This window comes from Uloborus diversus, chromosome 2 (assembly GCF_026930045.1).
Source record: "Uloborus diversus isolate 005 chromosome 2, Udiv.v.3.1, whole genome shotgun sequence".
Classification (NCBI taxonomy): domain Eukaryota; kingdom Metazoa; phylum Arthropoda; class Arachnida; order Araneae; family Uloboridae; genus Uloborus; species Uloborus diversus.
The window spans coordinates 113,903,410-113,922,738 of NC_072732.1; the positions used below are offsets into that span (position 1 = coordinate 113,903,410).

A 19,329-nucleotide genomic window follows, 5' to 3' on the forward strand; every position below is an offset into this window, starting at 1 on the left:
AGGCTCATTACTTTTGGATCGTACCATGTATTAAATTATCATGAATATCATTTAAAATTAAAGTTCATTCCTTAATAGCTCTTCATCGTCTCCTGTGAGATTTAAAACATTTTCTAATTTCGGAAAATAGCAACGATGCGCAAATTTTAAAAAACAAAATTAAGTGATTTTTTGTATTCATTCATTCTTTCATCTGAGCAGAAATGCTGTTTCCTGACTGACATGATGGATTTCACAAGCCCTGATTGCACTTCGGATTGAGTCGAGACCAACGGTTCCGCCTGATAATCCTGTTAATTTAATGACATTCATTTATCCAGAAGCAGCGGGGAAATTCTGTCATAGCCGTTTCCTAGTTGGCTGCTTGTGAAGGTAGGCACTGGTCATATAGTTATCCATTGCTGGCATGTCTCCGGCCTCTTTGATGCGCTTCATGCGTAGGCACAATAGGATGCACATGACACATGCTAGTAGAAGGCAGGCCAAGATGGCAGAAATTACTGCAGTAAGGGCGACGCTTGGAAGGCATAAGGTACCACTAGGAATTTCATCTAGAATTTAAAAAAGAAATGAAACGAAGACTCAAAGTTCTGTAAGAACAATTTTTTTTATCATTATTGACAATGCAAATAAGTCGTGATCAATATATTAGTATAGTGAACAGTATATTGAATTTAGTTTGCTTACAAATACTCTTGTAGAAATTATTTAACGTAATAGAAAATCGCCAAGTAACAGGCGGCAAGGGGGCGGAGCCGGGTTTATGCAGCGATTACTTCCTTGGTTTATGCCCCCTCTGGTCAAATTTGGCAAAGACCCGACGCAAACTATGGATTTGTATACGGAACACACACAAATATGCATCCATTAAAAAAAAAATCCTTAGAAAGTTTGTTGTTCGCAATTGTTAACGTTTATGCATTTTGCATATATTTTATTTATTGGTAAATCCTGTAAGCAGTTTTAAGTTTAAATTTAATTATTACTTTTAAATAAATTGACTTCGCATTTGAAACTTATGTTTACGTAAAAGACGGATTTTATTTTAGGATTTTTGCAATTTTTTATTGAGAAACAGCCCTAAATTAGTCTCAGTGGACAAAGTTTACCTGTTTGTGTATTTGAAGAAGATACTGCATCCATTGGCTCTTGTAAAACTTGTAAAGCTTGGAACAAACTGACATTTTCTGATGTCGATGTTGCATTCCTCTTTATCAAGCTGCGGTTTGCAGATCGTTTGGTTAAAGACTTCCAGTGACATCGCTGTGCCTATAATGCAACGAACAATATAATAAACAGACTATAAACGGGAATGCAAAACATACTTATTACTTATTCATATGTTTAAAAAATCGTTACATTACTGTTATAAATTCCTTTGAATTAAGGCCCCTATATGTATGAGTCGGGGCATCAGCTTAAGATCAGCCATTTTGGATCAGAGCGCGTGTTTGAGTGGTTGCCTTTTCTGGTAAGTTATCGTGTTAGGTGATTGTTCACTGCGAGCAAATATTAGCTGCACACACACATGAATTGTTTATTAAATAAAATATTGTTTACGGTAAATTTGGCGAAATACGAAACTTTGCTGTGGTAACCCTAGCTCTACAACAATGAAAAATCCGATCCAAAACGGCTAAACTTAAGCTGATGTGTCGTTTGAATAGTAACTTGGCATTCCTAGGCTAAAATCAGACCTTTTATGCACGTTTCATATCTTATATTTTTGCGTTAAAAATTTACATGTTAACTTTTTCGAAACGCTGTAATTCCACTGCTTTTACTGAAGCATAATCTTCGGAATTGGGCGGCACAAGTGCCGTGGATAATAAAAATGGCGGATAATTCGCAAAAAGGCGAAAATGAAGGGAAAATAAGGTACAGATTTTCCTTCCTCAAAAATTTCGCTGTATTGATACATAAATACTTCCTTCAAACAGTTAAAATATATACAGTACAATAAAAATGTTTTGTATTTTTGCACAACAGAACTTAACATCAATAAAGAACAAGCGTATGCTCGATGAAGAAAGCACAATAAATAAATAAAACAAAAACGACTGAGTTTTTTTGCAATTTTTCCACCAAAAAAAAAAAAAAACTAGTATGATGTGGCCATCACGAAACTTTCTTCTATATCTTTCTTATAATTCTGATCCCTCCCCATGCTTAACGAGGAAGCAATATTCCCAACGAAAACAAAATTACACATGCCAAAACTTGATGACCATCTCAACTCCTGATTTATCTCAAAAGCAAAGCAAAGAATGAAAATTGAAAATTATTTTAAAAGCCTTGCTTAAAATAATTACAAACATTTATCTGTTAACAGACACAAGATGGCAACAATTAAAAATTTTAAATCATTGAGATAATATTTCGGATCATTTCCATGCAATTAAAAGCACGAGCTGAACGCAGACGACAGTCTGTTACGATTTATCTTTCTTATTGTTGCAAATAAAAAGCTATTTTTATTCACACAAATAAAAAAAAAATCAGCCCCCCATAGAGCGATTGGCGCCAAAATTAAACCAACGCCTGTTTACATATGGATTCATATTTATTCCAAATTTCATCCAGAACGTAGCATTACTTCTTGAGATATGGCACAATGGAAAAAAAAAGAACGTTCGATTGCGCCACCCCCCTTTTTAGCTGTTGACACCAAAATAGAATCATTTCTTATACCCTCTAAGGGCTACTTGTCGATAAATTTTTGTTTGATTACGTTCATTATTTATTGAGATACGGCAGTCACAATTGACGGCAAAAAACGTTCTATAGCTCAACCCCCAATTGAGCTATTGACACCAAAATTGAATCAGGATCTGTACCTGCTAGGGACAACATATGGAATAAATTTTGTCTGATTCCGCCAGTTACTTCCTGGGGAATAGCAGTCACGCAAAACTCAAAAGACGTCCCATTGCTCCACCCCTCTTGGAGGAATTCGCGCCAAAAACCAATGAGCACAAGTTCACATAGGGGCACATATGTGTACCAAATTTCGTTCGATTTCATGCGGTAGTTTTTGCTGTAGAGCGGCCACAAAAAACTGGTCACACACAGACGTGACACACATACACACACACATACACACAGACAGACAGACATTTTCCAAAAATAGTCGAAATGGACTCAGAACACCTTAAAACGTTCGAATCCGTCAAAATTCGAAATTCGAAAATTTGCACGAATCCAATACTTTCTTCTATATATTAGATATAGAAGAAAGTAAAAAACGCCTTTGGTATTTGCTTTTTGCTGCGAAAATACTTGTCCCTGATTATTAAATGACGTGCGGATAATCGACAGTTCACTGTTTTGGGTTGCTTCTAATCCACCGACACGAAAGAAGTTCTTGCTTGATTGTCACCTGACAGTCCAACGCGATAACTAATCTCAAAGGAATTAGAATGCAATTTATCACTTTTTTTTTTGGCGAGAAATGATTTTGCGGCTTAAATTAATAGAAAATTCTAAAAGCTGAATTTTAGTTATTTTCGAGCGTTTATGTTCGCTCACTCGGTAAACTTGTTCAAAGAGGTTTCTTTTTCAATTTATTGTATTGAAATCGGAAACTTTTTTTTTGTAATAAAATGTCAGAAAATATTTATCAATCCAAAAGTTATGTTTTGCTAGATAATCATGTTTTCTAAAGAGTGACAGACTTAAAAATCGAATAATAAATTGAAAAATCGAAGGCTTTTATTTTCTTCTTCTGTTCCAGGAGCGTGTCGTTTAAACGAAACGAGACGATCCTGTGAAGGTAAAGGTTATTGTTGTCGTGTGCCAACTAGACTGGCAATTTGGGGCGCGTTGCTTCACTCTTCTAACTGTACCGTAATTCGTTGTGAAGTCAGATTTCCACAGTACACGCATGCCATAAGGACCCGTTTATAGGGTAAGCAACCATTCACAGCATAACAACACATTCACACAAAGAAAGGACAAGATTCGAACCCGGGATATTCCCATCGTAGTCAGACTCCTCTAACCACTAGACAGGGCGGGCGGCTGGTTATGGTTATTGCTATATCAAACTGTAGCATTATAGCGTGCACTCACCGGGCAAGTTCCATGGCACATGTGAACATCACACTCAATATAGAGAGCTGGGCTGCTTGTGAATCGGAAGGCCTTGAAGTAGGCGTAAAGAGCGACATGGTTCGACGATCCAGTACCACCGTTCTTAGTGCCCCTGAAAGGGCTCATCAGTTGCTCTTTAGATATGCATCTACAGTGAGAAAATCAACAAGCAAAGTGTATCAAGTGATTATTTGAGAGTTTTTCTTAGCGGTCAACTAAACTCTTGTTGATGCATTTAATAGCAAGAACAAAATTGCCGCAATTGAAAAGAAAATTTTTCAAAAAAAAAAAAAAAAAATATATATATATATATATGCTCGGTGTTGTACCAAATTATATGCACTAAAAAACCATTTAAATATGCATGTAGATATGTACTTATAATTTTCTAATGTTGGTAAAAGAAATATTTTCTCATCTTAATAAAAATATAATAATAATTGGGCCTTCTATTTTTGCATTTTGTTGTTAAAGCAATGATTGGATAAACTCTTTATTCAGGGTCGTTCGCTGACACCCCTCTTCTCTCCCAGAAATTCTTTTTTTATCCTTATTGGTTGCTAGGGGCAGTATTCATTTCCACGAAATGACTTCCTTTTTGCATCCTCCGATTTTTGGTCGTTGCCAAGAACAAAGAATATATGCTTTAAATTTTCTCACAGAAAAATTTTTTTTATTGTAAAACAAGTGAAAATACAAAACTCTGCTTTCATTTTTAAAATAGACCGTTTTAATGTAGTTTCGCTAACGTGTTAACGTCAAAAGAAAGAAAAATAAGCGATTTCATATGCACTCATCAGGGGTGCCCAACCCCCTAAATATTGCAAAGAGTCCCCCCCCCCCTAAAAAAATAGGAAAATTCTCTCAAAACAACCCCTATAAATGTTTCAATGGCACAACCTGCGCCATCACTCCCCCCCCCCCCTACGTAGGCACCCTTGCACTCATGCATTTTCATACCAATCCGGAATCTATTCATGACTTTCTTTGTGTAACAGGATATAAATTAAATAAGTATTAAACGTATTGGTCAATAGATGTCGCCATAAGAGAATAAAAAATTGCATGACGTAATTAGATGAGCATAATACTCGTATAGAAGAAGAGTAATGGAAACCGAGTAGTTGGCCGTACGTAAAAGGAAAAGCTAGGGATATGTGTGTTGCATCGTTGCATGTGTTTGTGATTTTTCGTTAAGTGTAGTAATAAATCTGCGTGAAAAGATGCCTCCCTCCATCATCCTTCCAGCCTCCAGCCCAAAAAGGTAAATATCAAACTACAAATATTTTCATTAGATGACTACATCAAAACTATTAAAAATCTGTGTGCGTCTCTGTCTTGTATGTCTATGTAACCCTATCTCCTCTGGACCGTCAATGCCTTGCAGCTCAATACAGTCGTGAGCATTAAAAAGGCAGTAACTGCAATATTTTCATTTATATTTTTTTTTGTATTTTTGTCATTTATTGTACGTTAGCTTTATTGTACATGCTTGCCTATTTGTTTTCCTCGAAAGAGAGATTTCTCCAACATTTTCCTATTGTTAGTATTGAATTCAAAACGCGTTTCTTCAAATGTCTCGAAAACTCATTTCCGCAGATACAGCCGTTCACGTGCCCACACGGCAGAATACTGGTACCGTTGGACACAGGACTTCCCGTGAAAGTCATTCGGCCCTGTCTCACCCCTATAAACCGTAAAGGGTCGGATATCCAAGATGTCTTGAGGACATCCAAGGATGAAAAAAGCATTAAAATCATCAATTCTCACCCGCCGCAATCGTCATTGGGCCACGGCAGGTGGCGAACGGGGGTTGGCAAGCAAAGCGAGCTAGGACGAAACCGCCTTGCAAAAATATTAAATGTCATTCAGTATCTTAGAGGTCGTCTATTACTGATGTCCGCTTTAAGGGGGAAGGAGGGTGTTCTGAGGGGCGCCCATCACCCCTCCTAAGAGCAAAAACACACCTTCTAAATGTCCCAAAGACCCCCTATCTCAAAACAAGAGTCCCCTAAAAATGAGAAAATTACCCCTTAACACCTCCCCCTAAAAATGTCAATGACGCAGTCTGCGCCATGACCCCCCTTAGGTGGGCACCCCTGGTGCTCTTGAAATTGTGACAGTTGTGACAAGACAAGGGGTGGGAGGGGTCAACAAGAAATGTGACATCACGGATTTTTTAAATAATAATATGCTTATGCAATACAGCGTGCCATCTGACAAGGGGAGGTCAGGGAAGCGTGACACTTAGTGACAAAGGGGGGATGTGGGATCAAATAAAACGAAAAAAAAGGGATATTTATGCACAGCCACTTGTTGAAATTATTGGCATGCCTTTGCTTTAATATGTTAACACTTCTGCCTGCAGGTCTGAGTATATTCGCGGTGATGGGTTGAGTTTATCAGTGAGTTATGGAGGTTTACAGATGCTTGAAGATTTGTCACAAATCGAATTGGTAATAAGGTGAAATCGGGAATACAGCTCGAACGCTACATAATTTTACGAGAGAGTGCATTTATTTTAAAATTGAGTGTATAATCTAATATGCAATAGTATGAACTAGGGTCTGCTAGGCAAAGGAATTTATTCACTTAACATTCTCGTTCATTTTACTGTTTTTAAAGTTAAAATTAGCATTAATAGCTCTAAAATTGGGTTCAACTTATCTTGTGGAATTCGCGTTTCTCAATAAAAAAGAATCGGTTGGAAACTCAGCGTACGAAAAGTTTTAGTATGCGTAGTAATGTTACTAGCTTCAAAATTAGAACGTGTGAAGGCGACACCAATATAATCAGCTGTCATAAATAGCCAAAAGAGGTGATGATTATGTAAAAAAAAACATAAATAAAGCTGAAATTTTTGCTTTGTATCGTATGATTCTTCAAACCAAATACTATGAAAGATCACATTCATTGGACACAGCAACAATAAGCGTAATTTTGGAAATTTTGGGGCAGAATCACTTTTTCTAGGCCTGAAAAACACCACTGTTAAAAATAAATTTTAATGTTTTGCCAAAAAATACGCAGAAAAAATTCAGCTGCAAGCGCTGGTGATAAGTTTCACTAACGTAATAATACTTTTACAAATGAGTTGTTTTCAAAAGCACCATTAACATTGGTGAAACTTACCATCAATAAGATAGTTCTGCTAAATTTTGCTCGATTCAACCTATTTCTTGGAGAAAAATTGAATTTTATTCAAAACAGTGTTTGTTATATAACAGGTTAAAACAATTACTGTATTAATTTGTTGCTGAAAATGTATTCTTATCATGCATGATTTTATGGTATGGAAAGATAATCTTGAGGTTCGCTTACCCATTAGCGTCAATTAGTTGAAGTCGCTTCTTAGCGCCATTGTGAGCATAGCAGCTACTTACAGCAACATCAAACTCAGCTAAAAGGAGAATTGAACATCAGATGCTTGACAATGATGCTTCCCTAAACAAAAAGTGGAGGGCCCCGAAATGAGACCGAGCTTTCATTAACTTCAAAGTTTAATCGGACCCTGATTCCTGCACTTTAATTTCTTTTCTGATACTGAATATTCTAATCTGATAGGTTTTCGAAATGAAATAATTATACAAATACAAATGTGACGACCAAGCAACAGGCTCTGGGCCCAGCTAGGCTGGTCCTAGTCAATTTATTAGTCCCCAATGAAGATCAATGGCCCTCTTAAAGCTTCCTACCCTCTTGCTCATTACCATCTCTTCCGGTAAGCTGTTCCAAGTGCCCACAACCCAACTAAAGTAGTAGTTTTTCCTCATTTCTTGGTCAGCCTGAGATTTGAATAGCTTAAAACAATGACCCCTCATTCTGATTTTGCTTTCCGTGCAAAAATGTAATCCATTAACATCTTTCATTTTGATAAATTTAAACAACTGAATAACGTCCCCTCTGACTCTCCTTTGCTCCAGGCTATACATATTAAGCCTATTAAATCTGGTATCATAATCTAAATCTGAAAGTCCCCTTGCTAGTCTAGTTACCCTTCTTTGAACCCTTTCCAATACAGAAATATCTTTCTTCAGATAAGGCGACCAAAACTGAACAGCATACTCCAAATGAGGTCTTACTAAACTCCTATATAAAGGCAGAAGAACCTTCTTAGATTTGTTTGAAATAGATCTATTGATAAACCCAAACATTCTTTTGGCTTTCTTACTTATAATGCTGCACTGTTGACTAAACTTGAAGTCCTGATCTATTAAGATACCCAGATCAATAACATTTTCTGGCTGACAAACAACTGAACCCTGTAAACGATAACTTGCACGCTTATTTTCATGACCTAAGTATAGCACTTGACATTTCAATACATTAACTGCCATACCCCACTTATCCACCCACTTAGTAATTTAATATGATCTAAATCCTCTTGAAGCTGTTTTGTTTTTCATTTTCTACAATCCCCATAACCTTTACGTCGTCAGCAAAACAATTGATGCTTCCAGAAATATTTTCATTGATGTCATTCATAATCATCAATGTCATTCATAAGTTATGTTTCAATACTTACTACTATCACTTTCCATGTGAATCATAAGAGTAAGCGGATCTCCTACAGTAACAGGTCCTGTAAGACGACCGCCTGAGGGTCCGAATCCAGATCGAACTTCCATGTAGCATTGTGGGGGCGAAAGGGTCACCAAATAAGGACTCGATGTACTTTTTCTAAAAACAAAAAAATCATTCAATGTTTGTTTTCTTCATAATGTACCACATTCAAAATCTCTTTAAATTCCGATAGCGTCGGGACAAGCTGAAAGTTCCGTAATAATGTCTAAATATCGTAAAAAAAAAAAAAAATAGTTTTGCTTAAGTATGATGCCACAATACAGTAGAACTCCGGGAAAAATTCGGATTATTGAAAATTCGGATGATTGGATTTTTTTTCCGATGAAGGTCTATTTAAATTAATAACTATTTGTATGTTGGAAAAGGGAGGAACAAAAACTAAAAAGAGGTTTTAATTCATCAAATGAAAAGGCAGCACTTTTACATGTTAAGCGTACTTGCAAGTGCTGTACAGTATGTATGCAGGGGCGGACTGTCCCGCCGGCCCTTCGGCCCGCGGGCCGATGCGCCCTCAAGCCTAAACATTCTTTTTTTTTGTAATTTTATTTATTTTTTTATTAATTTATTGCGCAGCTTTTTTTCCCTTTTTTAAAATTTGTTATTATTTTTTATTCACTTTTTTTTGGGGCACCTTTTTTTTTTTGTTCCTTTTTTTAGGGGCACAGGTTGGCGCCGTCTTGCAAGACCCAGTCCGCCGCTGGATACCCTGGATACCCAATTACCGCAGTTTAAATGGAAATCATTGCTTTCTGAATATCTCGGTCAAAGAGTAAACTGCTTCACTAGCTTCGTGGAGGGAATTAGTACGTAGAAAAAACTATTCTGCAAATCGCAGTACGTTTCAGTTTCATTATTTCTTTTTCCCTCCCCCTAAAATTCTGAAAGAGATTTCGTACAATGAGCCATTCGGATAGTAAGAGGGGACCAGATAATTAAAGTTATACTGAACATACAATTTTAAAAATGCGAACTAAGATTCCTCCCCCCCCCCCCCAAATTAAGAGTGCTTTAAAAGACAATCATACTCTACTCCAACCACAGGAAAGGTGACTGTTCGTCGGAATTCATAACCGTATTCACAAGTGACTTGAAAGTGCTCATCCAGGTCTGCCTCGATTTCTCGGTTGTACTGCACAGTGATCGTGTTCCACATAAAATGATTACGGTCCTGAAAATAAAACGACTTTTAGTAAAATGAAACAAGGACTTAAATACGTTCCTGATAAATTAAAATTTTCTCGATTAAGAACTGCAGCCAAGCGATTATTTTTGGAACTCCCAGTCCTTAAAAACATATAGAGAAAATAATAAATGAAAATTCATTACCGGTACTTCATTGGCTGATGTTTCAAATTCCGGTCTACCTAGTGTACCGCAGCTGTTGAGCCGAATGGAAAATTCGTATTTGTCTTGTCCAGATCCATTCACATAGACGCAATCGGAATCGTATGCGTAACCACTGCTGTACACCAGACCTTCGAATGATCCATTGAACTGCACAGTGATCTTCATATAGTTGTTGAAACAGTCAGCTGTCACGTCTGCAAGAAAAATTAATCCTTGAATCAATTTTTTTTTGTCAATAAGAACTTAAATGCTAATTTCCGTTGGTGCTAAAACGCACATTTAATTTCAGTGGTTTTGATGCTAGGCTTCAGTGGTTGAAGCTTTCCCCAACAAAATATCTCATAGACCTTCCAATATGTAGATTCGAAAAGGAGTGTATACTTGGTGGCACAGAGATAAATAAGAGAACTGCCGGAATTAAGTAGTAAAATACCGCTCTAAAGCCAAGGCTAAGGCAGAAAACATGCAATGTACCGGCAGCCCCAGTTATGCCCATGACTTCAGTTTCACCCTTGTTATGGATTCATCAGCCTGGAATAGACAATAACCGAGCTGGAGACAGCTGTCCTCTGAATGAAGCTGAGAGTACCAACAAACTGGTATATGAATCGTATCATTGCCGTGGACTCTCGCTGGTGTGATAAATTTAGTTTGACTTCCTTTTTTTTGTCACTCGCTTCAATGAGATGACATCTGCCTCCAACTCAGTTATTGTCAATTTCAGACTGATGGGTCGATAACAAGGACGAAAGTGCAGTATCTGGATGTGATAATCGGGCTGTCGGTATATTGCAAGTAGTTCTGCCTTAATCCTGGCTTAAAGGCGGTACCTTTCTGCTTAATTCCAGCAGTTCTCTTATTTATCTCTGTGCCACCAAGTTCACTCCTTTTCAAATCTACAGGTCTACGAGATATCTTGTTTTCGGAAAATATGAATACGAAATCAATCACTTCTTACATTCTACTCTGGGTTCTTCTCTGTCATTTCGGAGTGTGAGTGGCGCCGGACCGTCCTGTTCTAGTGCTGCGGAAGGAGGAATGTAACCAGCTCCCGGTACTGGAGGGAATGGCTGCTTGGGGTGTTCTATCACTTCGTTTTCCACTGGATCCACGCCTGGAATGTCCCCGGGCTTGTACAGTGGAACTCTTAGCTGCTCGTTGCTGTTGAATTTTTCTGAAACTGAACAGAGGGAAATGAATGATACAGGCTGTTAATTATTATTATTATCATTTTAATTTTGTTTCTTGTACTTTTTCTCCTCTACTATGTTAAAATACGACAGTATCTGTCTATGTCATTCCAACTCTTCGAGAACTTTAGTGATTGGAATTTCGAACTAGGTATCAATAGATTCAAAATTTAGCAGGGCTCATGGATAGCCATATTTTATCTTTGTATGAATTTAATCTGTTAAAGATATTAATGAAAGTGTCAATACTCAGCGACGTCTCACTCGTTCGAGCCATTTGGAAGCTGGCAGTCTGACAATAATGCTTATTTCGAGTGAAATTGAATTAAATAAATCTGGCTTCTTACCAATAATGTTCGAGGGAAAGTGGATTAACTAAGGTGCGTTTATGATGCAATGATTTTTTCATCTCTTCCATTTAAGGAATGTAATTTACGTTGCTAAAACGTCAATTTAAAGTCTTACGCTAACTTAAGCTGTCTTAGGCGGCAAGTAGCGGCGAAGCCTCCGAAGTGCACAGCAAAAGGCGGTATTCCTGCGGTACTTCATAGGAACAAAGGTGTACACCAACCGCCGCAGATGACTAATCTTGGAGGATCATTTATCGTTTTTAGGAAGTAACATTGGCCATCTAGCTGTGTGTATGCATCTTTTGCTTGTTGAGAGCTAATTTGCAGCATCTTGTAATTTAAAAACAATCGTTGATTAAGATTTTTCTTTTTTCAGAGAGCCAGAATGTAGTTTTTAGACAAACCTTTTCATAGCAATTAGTTACTCGTTTGTATTTTGCACGTACCGTGCAGTCCATATGGGAGACCATATGACTAATTTTAGAGGGGAATAGGAAAATTTATATGTTTCAAGGCTTGAATTTAAAGAAAAAATTTTTTTACTTTCCTCTTCTGTTTACAAAGTAATAAAATAATGGTTCGTGTAAATTTTCCGTTTTAAAATTCAGGCAGATTTTTAACCATTTTACGGGAATTCATTTTTGACTCTTCGAAAGACAGGTAGAAATTTATTATCGAAAATACATTGTTATAATTCCAACAGCAAAATCAATGCAAATTAAATGTATAAGACTTTCAAGTGAAGACGACTTTAATAACGATCACTGACTAAAATGGCTTACGTTGAAATGTTTTGAACGACATTTATGATCTAACTGTATGAAAAAAATTGACAGCACCAATGTATAGAAGGGCTCGAGCCCCCTCCGCCCTCTTATAGACGCCCATGGTGCAGTCTTTTCTGTTGTATATACCCACGGCAATGTTTAGTTGCTCATTTAGTATATTATTTGAGAATATTTACTTGGCCTATTATGGGCCGGATGCAAGTGAAACGATCGCAGGTCGCTCGCTCGTATTTTACGTCATCTGCGATTTGTGCAATGCAAGTTGTAACAAATCTGCGAGCGACGCGGCAAATTACAACTAAACTTTGTGAGAGGGGAAATCCCGCCACAAATAAACTTGCGAGCGGCATTAATGACGGTTAGCGGATGTTGTGTAGTTGCTCGTTGTAATTTTAAGGTGTCGGAGTTTGAAATTGAACAGTAAAAACGATTCACTTCAAATGAGAAATGATGCTTTCAGTTGACAATTTCTAAAGGAAACAGTTCTCGACAAGTTGCTAATTCCAAATGTCTGGTACGTCCAAACAAAATGAGCTGCAAAAGAGTATGCTAGTATACTTTTAAAGTCTACATACTCTATTGCTGACCTTTTTTTGTTCAATTCAGCATAATTTCAAATATTTCAATGGAAAATAAGTTCGTAAGAGTTGCCCTTGTCCAAGTTATTTATGTTATTTTAATGCTCTGCTATTCTAAACATGAGTACATCTAGCTAGCATATTGTAATAATCAGAATATCTTGGTATTTGTTATTTTGGCAAAAAAACTTCATTAAGAAGTTAAATTACTTTGTTTGAAGAAAAATTTTTTGCTCATTCAAGCCGATAGATTTAATTGTTTACCATAAGCAACCATACATTTCTTTCCTTGTACTTGAGTAAATGTTTATAACACTCGATAACTCTGGTTTTTAAAATTCTACTTAATTCGAAAGTAATCCAATCAAAATGTAAATACGTATATGCTAACAACTTCTATCTCTTGTTTTGACTGTCTTATCTATAATTTGAATGCTTGTATGCAAACTGATTAGCTTATTAAAACTTCAGGCATATAGAAGTCATTAGTTTTATTGAAATACAGCCATTTAAAGTTCTCAATTTGATTTTAATATCATGAAAATTATGGTAAGTTAGTCTGAGAATATTGACGATTTTAAATTTCAGTCAATTTCATTGCTGCAATGGTTTTATTTGAAGTTTAAAATAAAATAAGGGTTAACAAGCATGAACTTCAGTAAAAATTAAATAAACTCTCTCATATATAATAGCCGATGATCGAGTAACCCGCGAGTTTCAACAATGAAACTCACGCCACGGTATGATAATTTGATAACGTGTTTTGGTAATGTTTTACATGCAGGGAAAGGCTCTATTGAGACAAGGCTGAACTCGATCTGGTAACTTAACTGTTTTACTGGTGAGACCGTGTCATTTCAGGGGAATGAAGAAACGAAAAAGTGGTCAACTATGAATGCTATCTGCTGGAGTTTAGGTTTAATCCACTGGGGTTAGGGTTAAAATGTCAACTATCAAAATATCACCAAACAGGCAATTGCTTCGTTAAAATGTAGAAGAGAAGCAATTTTCACCCGTCATACCTTGAAGGGCGACTTTCTAGTAAATAAATGAATAAAAAACTTAACACGTAAAAGCCAATAACTTACTATCTGCTCGGTGATTGGAGCCGCGCACCACGTGATAATTTCCGGAAATCTCTCCACTCTCCACGCTTTCGGATCCTCTCCTCTGCTTCCCAGTGGCGTTCCTCGTCGTGATGCCCAAGAAGCGTTCCGAGCTGTAACGGGAAGTGTCGAGGTAGAGCGAGGGTCGCGGCGTCACCGCCTCAGCCGCGGGAGGCGTCACCTGAGAGACCGGAGAAGGGGTGCCGGTGGTCGCGCCACACCGCAGGATGGCCGAAAGGGTCCAGCTCCAGACTATGTACACGAACAGGAGGTCGAGGCAGATGTCTTGGATGGTGGCTTTCATTCTCCTACTCGAGGGAACGATCGTGTTTCTGAAAGTGGAATTTTAGGAAATTAAAACTTAGTTGAATAGTAAACAGCAAATTGCAAAATTTTCAGTTTACCGAATGAAACTCTGAAGTTTACGGAATGCTAAAGTACGAGCATAGCATAGTTATATTCTTATAACATCCAATGAGGAAAGGGGAAAACTAAGTATCCATTTAAAAGTGAATCGATTATTTCAGAAAGGGCATAAGTCCAACTAATGTAACTTTTCAGGAATAGAAAAAAAGTGGTTATTTCATTCAGAAATGAATTAAATTCTACGAAATTTTTATGACTAATTTAGTCATAACTTGGACCATTACCTCACCTTAAATTACGTCTCATTTCGTCACTGAAATTATTATTATTTTTTTTCAATTTGGACTTATGCCCTTTCTGCAATAAATATCCTGAAAGACTAGTTTAGGGTGATGAAAATGTAAAGCAAGTGAAATAGATTTGTTTCACATTGATTTATGAGAATAAAAAGTAATATAACAAAGTGACAAAAATAATTAGTGAAATCAGTATTCATAAATTCGCTGTTTTAAGAAAATACATCGTGTATTTTCCCCTTTCTCTCGTCTTGTTTTAGTGAAATAATAAAGTCTGGTGTAAAAAAAATAAAAAAATAATAACTAACAAATTGATATAAAAAGCAAAAGTTTGACATGTGTATAAAACTATATTCATATTCATCAAATACATCCTCCATCAACATCTTGTTTTCTATCCTTTTCTTGTCTAGTTTTGTGTACCAAGTTCGATGTACATATTAGTATGATTGTGCTTAAAATTGCACTGAATAATCATTTTAATATTTGTTATTTCTTCCAACAATATGAAAATTTTACCTTTGTACTCAATGTTGTCAAAGATAGTTCAGCCGACAAGCGTCGCTTTGCAATATTCTCTTGAAAACCGTCTATAAAACAGCTAGCCTAAAACCATCCCTTTAATGTTCTATCGAATATTTCAACATCATGATTGATGATAATTAATTGAAAACATTTGTCGGCCAGTAGAATCTTTTTCCAAAATCTCAATTTGGGAGATAAGTCCTCATAAAAAATGAAGGTCATCGGTTTTAGCAGTTACAGATTTCATTGTTTTCAACAGATGTGACGGTGAATCTTGATATAATTTCAGAATCCTTATATATTATTTCTGTAGCCTGTTTTTTGTTTCTACACAAGATCTTCCTCAATTCTTGATCGATTTCTTTGATTTACATCTCATTTTAAAGCTTATCATGCAGGCTAATGATGAAAAATAGACCCACGGTCTAAAATTTTTTTTTTTTCTGTCAAAAATACATGTTTTAAAGCACCAGACTAAGTTTTCGGTTAAATTTATAAGTTTAACTTGCGCTGCGACCGACAGAGCTGATTAACTCGGTCGGCAGAGAGTTCGAATGATAACCAGAAGAACGAGTGTTCGGACCTGGCCCGGACGATCTGCATCAAAAAATTAGACAAATATCACGCATTACATAAAAACAATAAATAATACAAGTGGGGTAATAAAATAAATGAGATGGATACGCTCCTTGCTGTTACGAAGACTTGATGCAACATGCAGTTACATCGATTCTTAAGTGCTTTAAAAAAAAAAAAAAAGCTTTGGCTATGGTCAGAAAGCTAAAGCATAATGTAAGCGAAAGTATAAGTATCAGGTTTAAGATTTCAGAGTACAATGAAATAGTTTTTTGTTCAGAAAAATAAATATATCATGTATTGAAGTGTAGATTCTTCTAATGACTGTTTTTGATCCTTTGTACGAATAGAAAAATGTCTTCCACAAATTGAAATTACGCTTTTCATTTAGTTAAACTATGAATATTTATTAGAATACGTAGTAAAACATTAAAATTACTAACAATTTGATGGGTAAAATATCTTTTTTTTTCTTCTTTCGGAAAAAAAACAAATAGACAGTCACATTTTTACTATAAAAAAAAGTGCAGCTCTGGTTAGTTGAGCTGTGATCTTGACCATGTTTACCTGTTTCAAGGGAGTTTAGTGAAAAATAGACGAGTTATTGGCTCGGATTTTAGCTGGAATATTTTTGAAGAACTACTAAGAAAGTTTCTCAACTCAATTTAGCGCCAATTACCCCTCTCTATTTTCCGAAACAGAGGTAAACATTGTCAGAGCCGGAACTCAACTTCTCCGAGCTTCACAATACATTCGAACAACTACGCTAAAAAAACGAACTTAGTTCAACTGATTTTCTCTTTTAACCGTTCGGTTGAACACGTACTGCCATCTAAGCCATAACGGTTCAAGCAGCCTGCGATAAAAAATTGTATAAATTTTCAAAAATAAAAACACTTCTCTTAAATATCTTATCTTACATATTATTTCTGTGGACTTTTTTTCTGTCGGTATGCGAGATCTTTCTTATTCCTTGAAGAAACTTCCCCCGCATTTTAAAGCTTATCGGGCCGCTAATAATGAAAAATAGACTTACGGTCTAAAAATCAATTTTTCGGAAACGCCCCTTGCTGTTGCAAAACTTTGATGCAGCCTGTAGTTCTTATGCAGATTTTCTTGAAGCAAAATGTTAATACAATTTTCCAATTTTTTGTGTCGATTTCAGCGAAAAAGAAAAAAAAAAAACTACAATTAACATGTTTTTTTTTTTTATAAACCTTAAAAGCACTGAACTTAGTTGTTCGGTTAAATTGATAAGTTTCTTTCGGTAGAGAGTTCGGCTATAAACTAGCTGAACTTAGGGCCCACCCGAGCTGTCCGACATTATAGCTAATTTAGATTAATATTACGCATTACATGTACTCATAACATACAACAGATAACACTCGTAAGGCAATAAAATAAATACGACGGGAAAGCTACTTGGCGTTTCGACTTCTTTATGCAGGCTACCAGTTATCATTCAGATAAGTTGACTATTAATCGATGGGTGTACTTTCTTTTTTTTTTCTTTTTTTTTAAGCTTTGACTCCGTTCAGACCACTAAGCATAATGTAAGCATAAAAAAAGTATTAGATTTAAAAATTCAGTTCTTAAGGGAATCATTTTCGCGCAGAAAAACTTTTTCATTGTATGCTGAAATTTATATTTTTTTCATAGCAGTGTTCGACCTTTTGTATAAATGAAAAAATACTACGCTAAGTTGAAATTACGAGTTTCACCCAGTAAACTTTTAACTATTTATTCTCACGCGAATAAAATGTAAAACATTAAAATTATTATCAACTTCATTAGTAGCAACTTATTTTCTACTCCTCGGCTTTCGGTGGGGGGGGGGGGGGGGGGGTTGCAAACGCTGTTATCACCATTCTAATAGAAACTTTAGGGAATGTTCCTCTTTCCGAAATATTTTTACTCTGAACTTTTTGGTATTTTAAACAGGGCCGTTGACGTTGTTTAGAAACAGTTGATTGCCTTATGATGGAGATTTTAAAGATATGATGTTCTCACTCTAAATGGACATTATTAGAAAATCAGTATTTGTAGTGACTGTTGACCCTATTTTGGGACGATTGCCATTTTATGCGTAGTTTTCCTCATTTATTCAAGAGGGACAAGCGTCACTTGAGCTCTGTTCCTTTCTCCGGCAAGAAGCATATGGAATAATTTAGATAGCCGGCGTAGCGCTGGACACGATTTGACGGGGATCGAGATTATAAGGGAAATGTTTGACTTTATTTAAGAATAGTTGACCTCACTCGAATTAGAATTTTTAAGAATTATCCTTACTAACTTATTTACTACTTCTATACGTTTTCCTTATTTATATTGTGTAATTTTTTGGGTGTCTTCCCAGTTTCGACGACATTTCATTTACAACCCCCTCCCCCCACCTGTTTTTCAGTTTTAACCATTCCTTTTGATATATTGAAGGGTGCGGGGAGAGGAAATTTGAAATGTCGGCGAAACTGTTGACGAACCCTGTTTGTAGTAATTAATTGACCCCTGCCTGTGTTGACCCTTAACCTGAATCAATTGAAAAATTCTACATCAACGTGAGCGAAGCCGCGGGTAAAAGCTAGCATTTTACTAATTTTTGCATTTTTTTGGAACAGCAAAAGTTGTTGAAACTGTATTATTAAGTTTTAAATTTTTAATCAATTAATGAAAAATTTTTCTTGAAATTATAATAAAGTATTCGCAACTCCAACGAACTATAGGGGGCACTGCAGTCACTGTTTAATGGCGGACGAAAAAACTAAAACAAACGCATGTGGTAACGAAGAAAATGCTAAAAGTGTTGTGATTTTTGTTCGTATGTATGATTTTTTCGCTTTATTCTTTTTAAATTAATTTTCAAAGTCTTGTGGATATTCTGGCCCACGTAGAAAGAAATGAGAATTCAAGAAGCATTACTAAACGTCAAAGATTAGTACAAACTACGTAGTTCGAGTTCTAAGCAGCTATTTCCACGATGTTGAATTCGATATTTATCAATTCTTGATAAAACTAAATAATAATTGTTTCCTGACAAGAATAACAATTAATGCTAGAAAATTCAATGTGACATTACAAATTATTATCGAAAGAAGATGATACTTTTTTGCCTTGCTTGGTTAGCGCTTATTGTTTTGCATTTGTAGCTGAGTTATTTCTCTCGAATTCCCAAATCGGTTAATTTAAAATTTTTCTGTTTCGATTTTTCTAATTTCTGAGTTACGATTTAATTATGTCATGTTATGCAAATCATCAACAAAATTCTCACGGACATATGGTGATAGTTTTCTTTTCAGTTGATTGACCATTATTTCTTTTTACTTATCGAATTCTGTAATCTTACTACCATTTTATTCCACTCATGATAAAAATTAAAAATGGTTTAACTAAAAACGCGAAATCTCGCCAAGGCTACTTTGCTCGCACAATACTAAAACTATAACCCTAAACAAATTTGGCGAAATCTTTCATGAACTGAGAATAAAAGCAATAAAAAAAAAAAAATTTGAATTCTGAAATTTTGAATTCAAATTA

The 19,329-nt window shown here is 36.0% G+C and overlaps 1 protein-coding gene across 1 annotated transcript; it reads right to left on the bottom strand.

Moving 5' to 3' along the window:
- Positions 1-339: 339 nt before the first annotated feature.
- On the bottom strand, positions 340-14,339 carry LOC129216495 (uncharacterized). Its single transcript, XM_054850710.1, has 9 exons — positions 14,018-14,339; positions 10,982-11,197; positions 10,003-10,217; positions 9,702-9,844; positions 8,618-8,772; positions 7,414-7,492; positions 4,072-4,240; positions 1,110-1,269; positions 340-551 (listed from the first exon to the last, which is right to left on the bottom strand). The coding sequence occupies exons 1-9, from the start codon at positions 14,337-14,339 to the stop codon at positions 340-342; spliced, it is 1,671 nt and encodes a 556-aa protein (XP_054706685.1).
- Between the last annotated feature and the right edge of the window lie 4,990 nt (positions 14,340-19,329).

Coding starts and splice junctions, on each gene's coding strand:
- LOC129216495 (XM_054850710.1), bottom strand. CDS start 14,339: ATGAAAGCCACCATCCAAGACATCTGCCTCGACCTCCTGTTCGTGTAC. Junction 9,845..10,002: donor CATCAGCCAATGAAGTACCG/GTAATGAATTTT, acceptor TTTTATTTTCAG/GACCGTAATCATTTTATGTG. Junction 7,493..8,617: donor TCACATGGAAAGTGATAGTA/GTAAGTATTGAA, acceptor TTCTCCTTTTAG/CTGAGTTTGATGTTGCTGTA.